This window comes from Gastrolobium bilobum, unplaced genomic scaffold (genome assembly GCF_033153095.1).
Source record: "Gastrolobium bilobum isolate Gb01-03AN ecotype WA unplaced genomic scaffold, APGP_CSIRO_Gbil_v1 utg5255, whole genome shotgun sequence".
Taxonomy (NCBI): Eukaryota; Viridiplantae; Streptophyta; class Magnoliopsida; order Fabales; family Fabaceae; genus Gastrolobium; species Gastrolobium bilobum.
Window position 1 is genome coordinate 201073 of NW_026898528.1, and position 16836 is coordinate 217908.

A 16836-nucleotide genomic window follows, 5' to 3' on the forward strand; every position below is an offset into this window, starting at 1 on the left:
TCCCCAACCTCTTTGAGAATTTCTGAGAAGAATTACATATCATCCACCAACAAAGTCCTCACATCGGCCAGCGAGATTTTACTCTTTCCAATTCTTTCTTCTAGTGAATCCTCTACAAAATTTTGTCATGACTCATATAATCTCATCGGTTGATCTTCCTTTTAAAAAGTAAATAATAAAATGCCTACTATATGTATATGTATTATGTATATACATGCATGATTATAATTTATAAAGTCAAAGATTAAAGGAAATAATCAAACTTAAATTCATGACAATTTAAAAATGTTTATTTAAAAAGATATTTTAATTTTTTAATATTTAAACGTGCTTGTGTGTGTGAGAATTACTGTTCTTATATGATAGCTGATGTAGATACCGGCATGAAATGAAGAAATTTTCTCGGCCCTCGCATGCCTCCCGAACGGGGCACTTGAAAGGATAGTTGGGCTATAAATATATTAATTAATTAATTAAGGATAATATTTTTATAAGTTTGTCCAATCATCATTGAAAGAGAAAATTGGATTTCTTTCTATTTTCTGTTGCAACTTCAAAACCTTGGGTGGGGAAGGTCCAAACCAAAAACCATGTTCTTTCCTTTCTACTTGCTTTTCCTCATATGCACCTTTTTATTTCCACTTTGCTTGTTAACAACAACATCGCCACCAAAGACCGCACAATTAACAGAGATTGCAGATTTCTCTGCCTCTCTTGTTGTTATTCTGATTTAAGGTTTTCTATATATGCGCGTGTCTTTGTCTGTTAAGCAAGTCAGTAATATTCTTTTGTCTCTGTTAGAGAGAAGTGAGTTAATGGCGAGGAAATGCTCATATTGTGGAAACTTAGGTCACAATTCAAGGACTTGCAATAACAGTCTCAGTCAAAGAGAGGACTTTAATGGTGGACTAAAGCTTTTTGGAGTGCAACTTGACGCTTATTCTTCTTCATCATCCTCCACTTCTTCTTCACCTTGTTATTTTTCCATGAACACAAGTTTCAGCAACGATTTCATGCTATCTTCACGGACATCATTATCTGTACCCTCCTCGCTTTTCCAGCTTGGTGCAAATGAAAATTCAGATAGTTACTTATCAACAATCCAAGACAGGAAAAAAGGTTATCTTCCAACTATCTCTGACATGTTATATATATATGGCTTCCAATAATTTTTACGTTTCCGATCCTTAAAGAGTTGACTTTAATTAAACTTGCTACAATTAATTGTTGATCCCTGAACTCCCAATATTTTTTACTATTTAGTGGTAGTTTATATAGCTAGGAAAAAGAAATTAAAGATTTTAATTATTTTCTGAAACATCATGAGGGCTACAAAAATTTATAGTATATGTTGCTTTTTAGCTTCTCACTTCTTTGGTTTTTAATTAATCATTGTTATTAATTTATGGTCAGGTGCGCCGTGGACGGAGGAAGAGCACCGTGTATTTCTTATAGGGCTTGAGAAGCTGGGGAAGGGTAACTGGAGAGGCATATCTAAAAGTTTTGTGACAACAAGAACACCAACCCAAGTGGCAAGTCATGCACAAAAATATTTTCTCCGTCAATCTCAGAATAGCTTCAATGGAAGAAAACGCCGTCCTAGCCTGCTTGATGTGAGTAAATTAAACTGCTCCTCCGTTTTTTTTTATTTTCAATTTCTTATCAAATTCTCATTTGTTTTAAATAGAAAAATTGCATAACATATATGTTTTTAATTAGAGGACACATACTCACATATTTCACCTTATATACACTTATCTAAATCGGTGTCAGCTTGTTGTCTATACACCTAAAATTAACACACATGTCATGCATATATATATATATGTGCGCGCGCGCGCGCGAAGTGATGATTTAATTGCTTGATTACTTGAAACTAGAATTTTCCGTAGTTAATTGTTTTGAACATTTTATGTAACATGTTTTCGCAGGTGGGAGATGAAAGTAAAACCACATTTAAACCATTTAATAGTTGTTTTTCTAAACCAAGTGAAACTTTTGGTTCATTTGGGTTCCCATCAGGGTTTACTAATTTGACATCAAATGGTATAGACTGCATCAGCCAATTGAGTAGAAATAGAATTTTTCTTTCTCAGTGGCATTCACATCCTCCTCATTCAGTGCTGAATTGGCCAAACTCTTCAACAAATTGCACTCTTCAAAGCGCAGCCCCTGATTTAGAACTCAAACTTGCAACTCCCACACCATTGGAGCTAAAAGAGGAATGCTCTGCAGGCCATTTGAGTTGACCAGCAGAATGTATGGTATTTGAGTTATTGTCTACAATAATGTACTATTTATGACTTCGAGAATTGTGCTTATTTTTCTATCTTTAACTCACCGAATTCAGATAAAAAGTTGATGAATAAAATAAATAAGAAAGAAGAAAAAAAAGTGATGAGAGTCATCTGAAAAACTTTTATGGACAAACAATGCATTGTAGCACTGTATATCACCAATACATTATGACTTGATAATTTCACGTGCCGATTTTCATTAAATGGCGACCAAACTTACTTTGCTATTTAAGATCTGCTCTGAAAAATATCTTTAAGATATGCTCCTGCTGCTCTCGGTTCAACCCCTGCTCTTTCGGTTTTATTTATTTATTTATTTGTAAGTATTATTATGAATATCTTAAAGGTATTTATTAAGATTTTAAAAAAAATATTTAATAAAGAAAATAAATTCATTACATTAAAAATTCATTTTTTAATTTTAATTTCTTAACAAATATTTTATAGACACATACGTTATATTTTGCATAGCTTATATATGACTTTTATTCAAATAAGTGATTATTGCTATGAAGAAGAATAAAGACATCTGGGCATATGGTGAGTTTTTAGATATTGGATCAACTTATAACAGGATTGAATTAGTATAATTTTTTTTTTGTGGTAATTATTATTATTATTGTAGACATATACATTTTCCTATTTTTTGGTAATTATTATTATTATTATTATTATTATTATTATTGTAGACATAAACATTTTCCTAATGTTTATGTCTACAATATTTTGCAAGCTTATATATGACTGTTATTCAAAAAAGTAATTATTCCTATAAAGAAGAATAAAGACACTTGGGCACATGGTGAGTTTTTAGATATTCGATCAACTTATAACAGTATTGAATTAGTATAAATTATTATTAATATTATTATTATTTTTGGTAAGCAATTGTTATTATTATTATTATTGTAGACATATATAAACATTTTCCTAATTATCATATTCTCACTCTCATCACTTCTATAAGTAATAAAAATTAGATAATTTTTAGGTGATATGGGAGAAAGTTTTTTTATTTTCTATAATATAACATATATATATATATATATGTGTGTGTACTGTTTTAATTATGTTAATAACTATTATTTCTCACTTTAATTATATTTTCAATAGTATAATTAACATATTGTATATTTAATGGTAAAGAAAAATATTTTACTTTAAGGAGATACTTAATAATTTTTCTAAAAGTGATATTCTTCAGAAAGAGTAGTTATGGGCCAAGGAATTCATAATTGGTTCAAATAATAGCCGGAAAATTTTGTGAGTAAAGTGAGTAATATCATTACCCAAAAAAATAAGTAAGAGTAATATATTTTGACACCATCAATTTATATTAGTGTGAAAATAAAAAATGTTATCAATTTTTAATCGTTGATTCACTTATACTTTAATAATTTATATGATTAATAAATTAGTGTCATCAAATATAAGTGAAATTAACAGCCAAAATTTATCATACAACTTTTGTTGTAAAATAATCCTGCTTCATATAATGTTTTCTATTTATTTTGAAATAATAGCCTTGTATTATTGTACGATGGTCAGCAGTTTTTTATTTTTATTTTAATTCGGGAAACAAAATCCAAATAACAATACAGCTGAAGTTAATTGAAAAATGCAAAAAAGATAAAAAAAAAAAATAAGTATGTAATTAGTGGCATTGAGTATAATTTAAACGTTAACCTAACGATGCTAGTTACCCGAATAAGAAATGGGCATAAAATTATAAATCTAAAATAGAAAAAAAGTGGATTCCGGCGTACTTAAGAATTTTGTTGGTGGATAATCTATAATATCTCATTAAAAATTTCTCAGAGAAGAATATTTTCAAAATTATCGTCGTATTGAACATTACAGTAGTTTAAAATAAAATTATAAATTAAGTAATTCAAAAAATATATAGTTATAATATTAATTTGTTTTTCTTTTTAAAAAATATGTCAACTGATGTATTATATTCTCATTGATGAAATGTATATATCACTTAGATTTTTTCCTCAAATTAAGAAATTGGGGATGTGCCCTGAGCCTGGAAATAGAAAAGAGTCCCAATAACGAAGCGATTGAAACTGGACGAGGGCATCGGTGTCGGTGGCATTGAATGCAAAATCATATTTTCTAGCTACTACAGCACACAACATTAATTAATGATTTAAATTAAAACTTAAACACGTGTCCCAATTCTGACAAGAAGTCAATCGCCTCCGATTTTAGGGTTTTATCTATATAAATTTCATGTTGACTTTTGCCTCATTGACCTACATCTTCAGATGCATTATCACGTCACGGCTATTAGCCGGCCTAACATGATTCGCCTGGATTATGTATCAACCCAAGTTCAAAATATCTCCAAAAACTACTTTCTAAAATTGTAGGAAAAAAAATTGTAGAAAAAAGTAAATAGGTCCAGAAATAAATAAATTTTGTGCTAGATTTATGTTGTATAGCTATACCACGCAAGACGCAACGAATAAAACACCTGCTATATTATCCTTTCGCATTCTGCAATTCCAACTAATTAAATTGAGCGTGCAAAATTTGTTTGATAACGAAAAGGTTGTTAACTCAGTGGTTACAAGTAGTGCAGAAGTGGACGGAGGGAGGGCGGTCGCTTCTTATTGGTTTATTTTTTTGGTTTATTTTTTTTGTGGTAAATATAAATAAATTATATACATTAAATTTAAAACGATATTGTTTTGAGCGAAAATTAATGTATTTTTAAAATTATAATTTATTTTAAAATTATAATAATCTTTTTCATTATATTTTTTTAATTTTTCAATGCAAAATAATGTTATTTTAAGAGTGAATGTAAATAATTACATTCACTGTCGAAACATTAAATCTTTATTTTATTGTTATCATATAAAATGTTATACTTATAATTTTGTCCTCCAATCTTATATAAATCTTTATTTGGGAGTTAACACTTTAGCTTTTTTTTAGATAGATATGTCTAACTTAGACGAAAGAATGCACATTACAATTTTAACCATTTTAAATTTTTTGGAAGTTAATATAATAAACTACCACCAAGTATGTGAATCAACTGATAATAAATTATTTCAGCTTAACCAATAATCTCCAAGGAAGCATGGATACTTGTAAAAAACAGGGAGAGTCGTGTCCGATAGGGTGACACGCTCCGACACGGTATCGGTCACGCGGTCAATTTTTTTCGACACGTTGACCATTCCGACACGCGAGTTTGACCGAGTCCGACACGGTCAAATGACATTTTCGTAATTTTTTTTAATTTTTTTTTTTAAAAAATTCTTAAAAAAATTAAAATATATTAATAAAACTTCTATCTGATCATATCAATTTTATTTTTTTGTCTTTTTTCCCCTTAAGTAGATAAGAGATCATCTCAACATCATTGTTGTCAATTCCTATCACGCTCTTGTTGTATCTCCTTGTCTCTGATCTCTCTAATATGATTTGATCTCTCTATCTGATATTATATCTCTCTCATCCCAGTTCTTATTTTTTTTATTAAAGCTTCCATCTTTATAAAGTGTTGATGGGTATTATTAATTTAGTTTCATTTTTTTGTTAAATTATTAAATATTAAATGAAATATACACTATATAAATTAAAAATATTATTTAATTTTAAAACGTGTACCAACGTGTCGAAATTCATAATTTTTTAGGCTTGACGTGTCGGAGTGTCGTGTCGTGTCGTGTCACGTGTCGCGTGTCGTATCGATGCTACATAGATAATCTCAAATTTGAGTCTCTAAAAATATAATTGTGTTAAAACTTGATAGGGAGAACAACAAAGTAGGACTAATAAAATAATCGATAAACTAATGGATAATATAAAAAATATATAATAAATCATTTGATCTTATATTGTTTCATAATTTTTGTTAGCCGCGCGTGTAAACACTGATATAAAGAATTTTTGTGCATACCAAAAAATAAAAATAAAATTTGTTAGACAATTAAGATTTTTTTTAAAAAAAAAATACTTTCCTTTGCAGTTCAGACCCAAAAGTCATTTTGATTTATTTAAATTATGAGATTGACATTGATAAATTAACTAATTAATAATAAGTATGAAATACTTCCAAAATTAATTGACATACTTTTGCTGTAGCCCGTAAGTCAGGCGAGGGTTGCTTATTAATATTTATAATATTTTTTTTATAATTATATGTTAGTTTATGAAGTTAATATTTATGCGATATATTTCATTTTTTATTTTATTTTCACATAAAAAGCAAATATAGCTTACCAAGTCCGTGAGACTATGAGAAAGTGATAATCATAGAAACACATAGATAATCTCAAATTTGAGTCTCTAAAAATATAATTGTGTTAAAACTTGATAGGGAGAACAACAAAGTAGGACTAATAAAATAATCGATAAACTAATGGATAATATAAAAAATATATAATAAATCATTTGATCTTATATTGTTTCATAATTTTTGTTAGCCGCGCGTGTAAACACTGATATAAAGAGTTTTTGTGCATACCAAAAAATAAAAATAAAATTTGTTAGACAATTAAGATTTTTTTTTAAAAAAAATACTTTCCTTTGCAGTTCAGACCCAAAAGTCATTTTGATTTATTTAAATTATGAGATTGACATTGATAAATTAACTAATTAATAATAAGTATGAAATACTTCCACAATTAATTGACATACTTTTGCTGTAGCCCGTAAGTCAGGCGAGGGTTGCTTATTAATATTTATAATATTTTTTTTATAATTATATGTTAGTTTATGAAGTTAATATTTATGCGATATATTTCATTTTTTATTTTATTTTCACATAAAAAGCAAATATAGCTTACCAAGTCCGTGAGACTATGAGAAAGTGATAATCATAGAAACACAGGATTTTGTACCCAGAAAAAATTACTCACCAAAAATATTATACTAAAACATTAGCACCACCAAATTTTTTTAAAAGATTACAATAGTGGAGTGTACTCCAAGGCTGATTTATTAATATGAGCAGTACTTACATAGTTATATATGTGTCATGTCTTCAAGAAGTTAGTATTGATTTAATGGTGGAGGATTTAAATAATTTATATAAGTTATGTATTCAATTCTTATCAATATATTAAAAAATATAGTTGGTATATATGCCTTGTATATGCCACATATACAAGCCATTAGTTCACATAGCATATTACATATATAAAGCACAATAGCTTGTGCACGGAGAGTTGTAAGATTTTACGGACTAACTTCACCTATTAAAAAAAATTTTAAAAACTTCTCATGTTAAATGAGAATAATATCTTCTTCTATACACACAACAAACATAAGAGTTAAAAAAAAAATAGAACGAATGCACCTAGTAAGGCATTAGTATACATGACGCCATGGCAAGCATCTAACATCAAGCAATGGGAGTTCGTTAGCGATTCATGCACATCATTTATATTCGTGGGTGCTCATGAACTAGTCCATGTGGAATTTTTCAACACATACACAAACTTAGCAACACATGTTTAATATGGAGCTTGTTACGAGGCTAGATTTCTACAGTGTAAAATAAGTTGTTGTTTGTATCATCTTGCTTGAATGGCTAACAAGCTCACAATGCATGTTGTTGCATGCTTGTTATTAAGGATGATAAATGCGACACAAAAAATTGTGTTCGGATCGATTTGTTTTTAAATTTGTATCACATTTGTATTGACAAAAATTAGGGTTTTATTATTTACAAAAAAAAAATTAGGGTTTTATTAATCTCATATTAAAGGAGATAAGTTATCTCATGTCATAGAGACAAATTTCTGGATTTCATCACCTGAAAAAAAAAAAGGTGGCACAGTTATCGAAGAGTGTGTAGGAGAGAAACTTATCTCATATAGCATGAGAATAGTTTTTCCCCAAAAATTAATATGAAAACATTATGTCTTGTTACATGTTAACTCACAAATTTTTTATTTTTTATTTTTGTAAATAAAGAGGGGCTAAGCCCTGTTAACCCACAAATTAACCTATGTTAATTTTCTTATAAGTTGTTTGTGTCATATTATGTTAACATTATATTGGTGAAAATAACATTCAATATACAAGTTATCTATTTCTTACCATGTTATATCAACACGCATAATAAGTGATATATTTTGAGATTATAAATTATTTATCTTGTATTATGTCAACTCGCCAAATAAGTTGGTTATGTTCGTTTCAAAAGTTTTAATCCATTTTTAAATTTATGTCATAATCATATTAAATATATTTATATTTGTGTCAAATTTGTATCCGGTTGTATCATATCGTGTGAATCCAAATTATCACCCTTCCTTATTAGGTGAAAACACCTGATAAATGCCCTATAATTCACGTGTAACCTCCTCGTTTGGTTATATATATATATATATATATATATATATATATATATATATATATATATATGAGGTAGGATTCTTTGACACCTCATCTGAGAGGCATTAGATCAAAAAAGATCAATAGTGTCACATACTTACAAATCAGAGCCATTGATCTTTTTTTATCTAATGGCTCTCAGATAAGGTGTCAAATTTCTAATTTGACACTGGTGTCAAAGGATCCTACCTCTATATATAGGGTCAAGATCATTTTACACTGGTGTAAGTTACACTTTTAATCTTGTTCGTTGATTCCATTTATATCTAAAGGCTCAAATTTTTTAGTAATGTAAGTCATTGGATACAAGTGGACCAATGGTTAAAATTGAGTGTAAGACTTCTAACTCTTACACCGGTGTAAGAATATGCCCTATATATATATATATATATTTATATATATATATATATAAATATCTATATATACATATATATATATATATATATATATATATATATATAAAGTAAGATCCTTTAACACCAGAGTCAAATTTGAAATTTGACACTTCATCTGAGAGCTGTTAAATAAAAAAAGATCAATGTTGGATTAAGGGTGCAATTAAATTTTAGAAGGATTGCATTGACTTTTGGCCTCTCCATTTTTTCAGAATCGATAACCTTGACTTGAAAAAAAAAAAATCATTTTGGTTTTTTATTTTTTTAAGTTGCATCAAAATAATGAAAAACATTTTTATTTTGATAAAAAAAAATCTTCCAATGAAGATCTAAATTTTCTTCTCACATCTCACTGTGGATCAGGGGCGGAGTCAGAGGAGATTAGGATGGACGGCCGGTCCCTCCAAATTTTATTTTATTTTTTGAAATTTGGGGAGAAGCTCAAGAAAAAGAAACAAACCCATTGAATTTAGCGGTGTGTGACGTAGGAGCAGATGAAGATCAAACACATAATAGGGTTCTGATAGTGGTTGAAGACGAAGCTATTTGAAGGGTTTTTCTTGCAGAATTGGCCGCCACAGCCATCTCTGATTCTCAATCCGCAATGGTGGGAAGGAATCACCAAACAAGAGGTTGCCTTGTGGGTTGGGTCTAATCAAAATATCATACGGATCTCTCTGTCCATAGCCCAATAGGGCCTTTTACTGACTTCTAATTTGGGATTTCATAACCCAAAATATACTGTAATATCAATGGGTCAGGATCATTTTACACTAGTGTAAGTTACACTCTCAATCTTGTCCGTTGATCCCACTTATATCTAAGGGCTCTAATTTTTTAGTAATGTGATCCATTTGATACAAGTGGATCAATGGTCAAGATTGAGGGTAAGACTTCTAACTCTTACACCGGTGTAAGAATATCTTGCCCCAAGATCAATTATAATTAAATAATGTAAATCATGAAAGCATGATATAATATAAGGTTTTATAAGAGTTATGTTATAGGAAAAGTGATTGTGTAATATTATAGAGATTCGTTTTGCGTGCCGTATTTTTTTTTTTTGCTTCAAAAAGTGTGGGCCCCACAAAATATTGTGTGTGTATGAAACTTTCTTGTGTCATGTTAAATGATAAATGCAAATCCCTATAATATATTCGTAAGTATATATAACACATACAAAATTAATTAGTGTTCCTTGACATTAGAAAATAACAATTAAGGGTGCTAAATTGATATATCAATTTCATCCTTTTAGATTCTTTCAAATATAATTGTTTAATATTATTTGGTGGTAATAAATTTCTGAATGTTTATTTTATGTTGTTATAAAAAAAATTATTTTCACCCCACCTAATTAAGAATCCTGCCTTCGCCAGTGCCATGAACCCCAAAAAAAATTTCGTTGATTAAGTATATCATATATGCATCTAATTATAAAAAAAAGAAAATGATAGCACACAACAGCTTTTTAGTTGATCACATATTCATCATTTACTAAATAAAGAATTCTCTCATTACTTGAATATTCATCATTTACTCGAATATTTTCCATGTTTGTGGAAAAGGCACTGCAAGAATTTAAAAGAGAATGTTTTGTACACGAATCATATAAAACAATCTCTAAAGTCCAAAAGCAGGAAATTACAACACTCGACACAAGTCGCCAACGCCGTTATTAATTCAGCTATATATATGCTGTTTATTTCTTTTTTTCGTGGAATTATTTTTATTTTTATTTTTTTTGGGTGTTGTTCTGGTTGAATGAAACCTGTGATTATATCATCATTATGTTATGATGATGAAGAAGCAAGGTGTTGCGCTGCAGCGACTGTATAATAAATGGAAGGAAGAGATTATGTACAATTATAAATGAAAATACTTGTCAAGTGGAAGACTACGCTGTGGCAGCAGCTTGTTCTTCAACAACGTGTGATGCTGGGAGAAGGGTGCAAACGAGGTTGCGGTCACCGTACACATTATCGACACGTCCTGATGATATACAGCCAACCACATTTTACATTTATTAGTCTATTTAATTGTCAGACAAAATTATGCAGGCCACAAATCCACTATGTGCGAATTAGAAAGAGTACTGATATGCCACATAGTTGAAGACATTTTTAAGAATTAAGTTTTATGTGAATAATTTCACCCCAACTTTAAGTGAGTACCAAAATATCATCGTATACACACATATATATATATATATTGAGAATTTGCAAAACAAAAAAGAGAGTAGTTTCCCACATATGTCGTTTACACGAGACAATTTTGTGCAGGAGTATCACTACTCTATAATGAATTAGTGAATACTGTACTCTCCCCAAAAAGTTCAGAAAGCCTAAATAGAAACACTGTTTAATAGTTAATTGTGTTTAATAGAAGCGAAAATGGGGGTGAGGATAATGAAATGAGGTACAAAGTGAAAATGACATGTCCTTCTATTTGTGTGAAATATATTTTATCCATTCTATTTGTTTTCCCCACTAAATATCATAATATTACAATAGAGGATAATGAGGTAGGTTAATTATGACAAGGATATCAAAAGAGAGATATATATATATAAATAATTCATTAGAACAAGGATGTCATACCTGTGGAAGGCCAGAACTTAGAAACACGGAGCCAGGAAGCTGGGAAGGCTGCATATTCCCGGGAGTATGGTTTTGTCCATGCATCTCCCATGAGCAGCGATGGTGGGTGAGGGGCTCCCTGTGGAATATTTTAGATAATCACTCAAAAGTGCATCAACTAGATTGAAATTGTAAATAAAAATATGAATCAAATGGTGTATAAAATGCTGCTCGGTAATCAAACTAAAAAAAGTAGTAATATTTTTCTTATTATATCATATTAAAGGAGAACAATACCAGATAGCCAAAAGAACCAACCCTTTTACCTTAAGTACATTGTTGTTAATGTCAGCCTTTCCTTTCTCAATCTCAGCAATTTCTTCTCGAATGGAAATAAGAGCATCACAAAACCTGTCTAACTCAGCCTGCAATGACGTTTAGTTGAATTAGAGAAAAAGTTTACATAATAGAAAGTACAAAGAGAAGATCACATTAGTTTCCCGGAAGGTCATACCTTGCTTTCACTTTCAGTGGGTTCAATCATGAGTGTGCCAGGTACAGGCCATGACATTGTCGGTCCATGAAACCCATAGTCCATAAGGCGCTTTGCAACATCTTCAGGCTCTATCCCAGCAGTATTCTAGAATTGAAATAGCTTACAATTATGCAGAGCCCGAATGATCTTGATTAATTGAATAAAAAAAAACTGCAATGATCAAATGGACCTACCTTAAAGCCCCTTAAGTCAATAATAAATTCATGAGCAACTGTTCCGTTGACCCCACGGAAAAGAACAGGGTAATGATTCTGTAAAATTGAGAAGTATAAGTAAAGTTGCTAGGGAAATAAACAAATGCAATCTATGGCATTGCACAAACCTCCAATCGTTTTGCCATATAATTTGCGTTCAAAATGGCTATCTTTGATGCTTCGGTGAGTCCTTTAGAACCCATCATGGCTATGTAAGTGTATGAGATTGGCAATATCAGTGCTGAGCCCCATGGTGCAGCAGAAATGGTACCAAGTGGTTGGGACTTGTCAGGGGCAGGAATGCCACCAGTGGGAATCTTCAAATATGGTAATAGATAATTAAATACAAAGGAAACAGAGATATTATTAAACAGCAACAAACAATTCTTGTCTTTATACGGATCTAATCAGTTTGAGCATATAAGATATGGAGGGACAATGTCATCTAGTTTGGAGGAAGTTAAAGATGAATTTTTCTGTGAAAACAATGTGCTTTCTAATGAATGTATAACTAAAAACATGTATGCATGTTTTACATAACATGGCACATAACAAAAAATATTACCACTGGATGTGAAGGTAAAAATGGTGCCAAGTGTTTCTTCACGCCGATAGGACCCATTCCAGGGCCACCTCCTCCATGAGGAATGCAAAATGTCTTATGGAGATTCAGATGGCAAACATCTGCTCCAATCCAACCAGGGCTTGTAAGTCCCACCTATAAACATGAACCAAGTGACCAAATATAACTTGATAACAAACACTACTTGAAAATGAGGCACAAAATGTTAAATTCCAAACCAACATGATACGCAAAAGGGTAGGAACAAAAGCATCAGTTGTATATTGCCTAATTTCGGATGGCAATGTGATTGAAGATTTTGGATCGACTCACAAAAGGATCTCTAATAACGTAATTACTCCAACAAAAAGATTAGTTCCTTAAAAGTTAACAGCATCCTGACCTACTAACTTCCCCTAAGAACTATCCCTGCCAGAATCTTGGCCCAACATAAAGTACAAGAATGTAAAGACGTCAAACCTGTGCATTCATATTAGCACCATCCATATATACTTGGCCTCCGTTATCATGAATAATCTTGCATATCTCATCAATGCCCTCTTCATAAACACCATGAGTTGAAGGATATGTTACCTATAATTTAAATCAAAACCACTACAAATGAGTATTAAAAAAAAAATGCCCAGGTTCAAAATACCCCTTTCCTCCCAATGCACTGATAAATTATCCAAATAATGCAAGCAAAATTCCAATATAGGAAGCAAGTTGTACCATAAGGCAAGATAAGTTGTCTTTGTGTGTTTCAGCAGCCTTCCTCAGCTCTTCAATATTAATGTTTCCCTTGGCATCAGTTCCAACAGATACAATTTTCATTCCACACATAGCAGCACTAGCAGGATTTGTACCATGCGCTGAGACAGGTATAATGCAAACATCGCGGTGGTGGTCTCCTCTTGCCTATAATGTCCAATTGTCCAAAGAAGTAAGCATCACAGAAATTTTAGAATACTTATCGAAGGAAGTAATGTAGGGGAAGGCACTGCATCTCTTCTAGATACGTAGCAAGAGGGAAAAACACACACACACACACTATTGAGGTTATCTGTTATTGGTTGGACTGCAAAATGCAATTGTTAAAATTAAATAACAACTGAAAAAGTTCTATATCCTAAAAGTAAATCAGAAGAAACTATGAATGCCTAATAATTAATATTGTCCATAAAATTTAAGCAGAGATGTTCATAATGACTTAAGTCACCATACCAAATGATATGCACGAATAACCATCAGTCCAGCATATTCTCCAGCAGCACCAGCATTAGGTTGCAAAGAGAAGGAGTCAAACCCAGTGATGGTACATAACAGGTTACCCAAATTGTCGAACATTTCCTGATACCAGATTTGCTAGTTTAGAAATGGATAAAGAAAAAAAAATCCCATATTTTCCGGAATAAAATGCATTTATAAGAATCTGCTTTTATCATTATTGTTGTTATTTTATTTAACCTTGAAGTACCTGATAACCTTGAGCCTGTTCAATTGGTGCAAAAGGGTGCATGTCAGCAAAGCTAGGCCATGTCACAGGCATCATTTCAGTTGTTGCATTCAGCTTCATTGTACAAGATCCCAGCGGGATCATACTGTGGCACAGCGAGAGATCTTTAGATTGTAGCCTATGAATGTACCTGAGCAACTCATGCTCAGTGTGATACCTATTAAGAGCGAATAAAATTCAGGTAAGCATCCATAATATAATCACATGAATTCAAATTATGTGGGAAGGGGACATACGTGTTAAAGATAGGGTGTGTCAGATATGGACTCTTCCTAATTAGTCCAGCAGGAAGTGCAGCATGAACTTCTGGTGCAAGAGATGCAGCTGTGAAGGAGACCTGCAAACAAATTAACGTTTTAGATGGCCTTATAGTGATGAGTAATGCCTTAATTGATAATTATAAAAATGATATATATAATAATTCTTACAGGCTTGCCGCCAGCAAAAACTTTGAAAAGCTTATCAACATCCTCCAAGGTGGTAGTTTCATCAAAGGCAACAGTGATCTGAAAAGCAACCAAGCTCCATAACCGAAAAAGACATGAAAACAAAATTAGCTGATTTGGTGCAACAAAAAGCAACACTCACAGTGTTCCCGTCAATAACTCGCAAATTTATTTCACTTTTGTGAGCAGCATCAGCAATTTCATGGGCATTGGCAGTCTTAACCTTCACAGTATCAAAGAAGGGAAGATCCTGAACTTCCACAGTTCCAAGTTTCTTTAATCCCAGGGCAAACACCCCAGCAAGACCATGAACACGTTCGGCAATGGTCTTAAGGCCTTCAGGTCCATGATAAACAGCATACATAGCAGCCATGTTTGCAAGCAGTGCCTGGGCAGAATCAATAAGGATTAAATAAAATCAACCAACTCATACAAAACCAGAACATAGCTCCAGGAATATACTAATACAAGGATTTGTCCAAATAAAAATGAATTGAAACATGACATGAATAGATAGTAAAAATTTAGAATTGAAAAATCTTTAACGGCTTTGGTACACCAATTAAACTAAAGTTGATTAGATCAAGTCAGGATCAGGAATCAGGTTGTTACCTGAGCAGTGCAAATGTTGCTGGTGGCCTTGTCCCTACGAATATGCTGCTCCCTAGTTTGCATGGCCATTCTTAAGGCTGGCTTTCCAGAAGAATCAACACTGACACCAATGATTCTTCCAGGCATCATTCTCTTGTACTCTTGGGATGTGGCTAGGAACGCAGCATGAGGACCTCCATAACCCATTGGAACCCCAAACCTCTGAGCCGAGCCAACAACAATATCTGCCCCCATTTCACCAGGAGGCCTCAACACAGTCAAAGCCAATAGATCAGTTGCCATAACAACCTTAACTCCATGACCATGAGCCTTGTTAATAAACTCTCCATAATCCAAAACCTCACCCTCAGTGCCCGGGTACTGAACAAGAACACCACAAACATCACCCGAATTGTAATCAATATCCTTAAGATCCACAGTGACAACCTTAAGATCGAAACCAGCCGCTCTGGTCCTACAAACATCAATGGTTTGTGGGTGACAGTTACTGGCAATAACAAAAGTCTTTTTCTTTCCTTTCTGAATATTATTACACATAGACATAGCCTCAGCTGCAGCAGTTCCTTCATCGAGCAATGAAGCATTTGACATGGGTAAACCAGTGAGATCTGTGATCAACGTCTGATAATTCATCAAGGACTCAAGACGCCCTTGAGATATCTCAGCTTGGTAAGGAGTGTACTGTGTGTACCAAGCTGGGTTTTCCATGATGTTCCTCAAGATCACAGGCGGAACATGCGTGTTGTAATACCCCATCCCAATGTATGACTTGAAAGCCTTGTTCTTTAACGCCAAATACTTCATGTGCTCCATCATTTCACCCTCCGTCAACCCTTCGTCGAACTTGCTGAACTTCATCTCGCTCAGACGAATCGACTTAGGCACTGTGGCATCGATGAGCGAATCCAGATTATCAAAACCACATGCCTGAGCCATCTTGCTTTGTTCTTCGGGTGTGGCGGAGTTGTGTCGTCGAGGGAAAGTGTCACTGGGTTTAAGTGCCTCCACCGAAATGGATCGAGTTTGGGACCAAACAACATTGCGTGACAAGTTCTCTGATTTGGATCCTCTGTCTCTGAAACCACAGTGAGAAACAGATGACACAAACCTCGAATGGGTCAACAGCGAACCCTTCTGACCCGAGTGCTTCGCCTCACAAACCAAACGCTTAAGAATGGCGCGGTTCGCCAGCCTGCGAGCACGTTCCATGAATGCCAATGGAAACGAAACACAATGAGAGTATCAAATTGGAAAACAAATTCAGAAGTGGGGTAGTTGTGATTTTTTCCTTTACGATTCCACTTTTGGTTGTG

General features: G+C 32.5%; 2 protein-coding genes across 2 annotated transcripts; one reads left to right on the forward strand and one right to left on the reverse strand.

Moving 5' to 3' along the window:
- The first annotated feature begins 815 nt into the window (after positions 1–815).
- Positions 816–2249, forward strand: LOC133317109 (transcription factor KUA1-like). The gene is made up of 3 exons (XM_061518934.1): positions 816–1119; positions 1414–1629; positions 2023–2249. Exons 1-3 carry the CDS (start codon positions 816–818, stop codon positions 2247–2249), a joined length of 747 nt encoding a protein of 248 aa, XP_061374918.1.
- Positions 2250–10574: 8325 nt separating this feature from the next.
- LOC133317078 (glycine dehydrogenase (decarboxylating), mitochondrial-like) lies at positions 10575–16836 on the reverse strand. Its single transcript, XM_061518889.1, has 15 exons — positions 15524–16836; positions 15054–15299; positions 14894–14971; positions 14702–14802; positions 14427–14622; positions 14174–14299; positions 13682–13867; positions 13430–13543; positions 12953–13105; positions 12516–12704; positions 12367–12444; positions 12152–12277; positions 11964–12062; positions 11659–11776; positions 10575–11050 (listed from the first exon to the last, which is right to left on the reverse strand). The coding sequence occupies exons 1-15, from the start codon at positions 16730–16732 to the stop codon at positions 10956–10958; spliced, it is 3114 nt and encodes a 1037-aa protein (XP_061374873.1). The 5' UTR covers positions 16733–16836; the 3' UTR covers positions 10575–10955.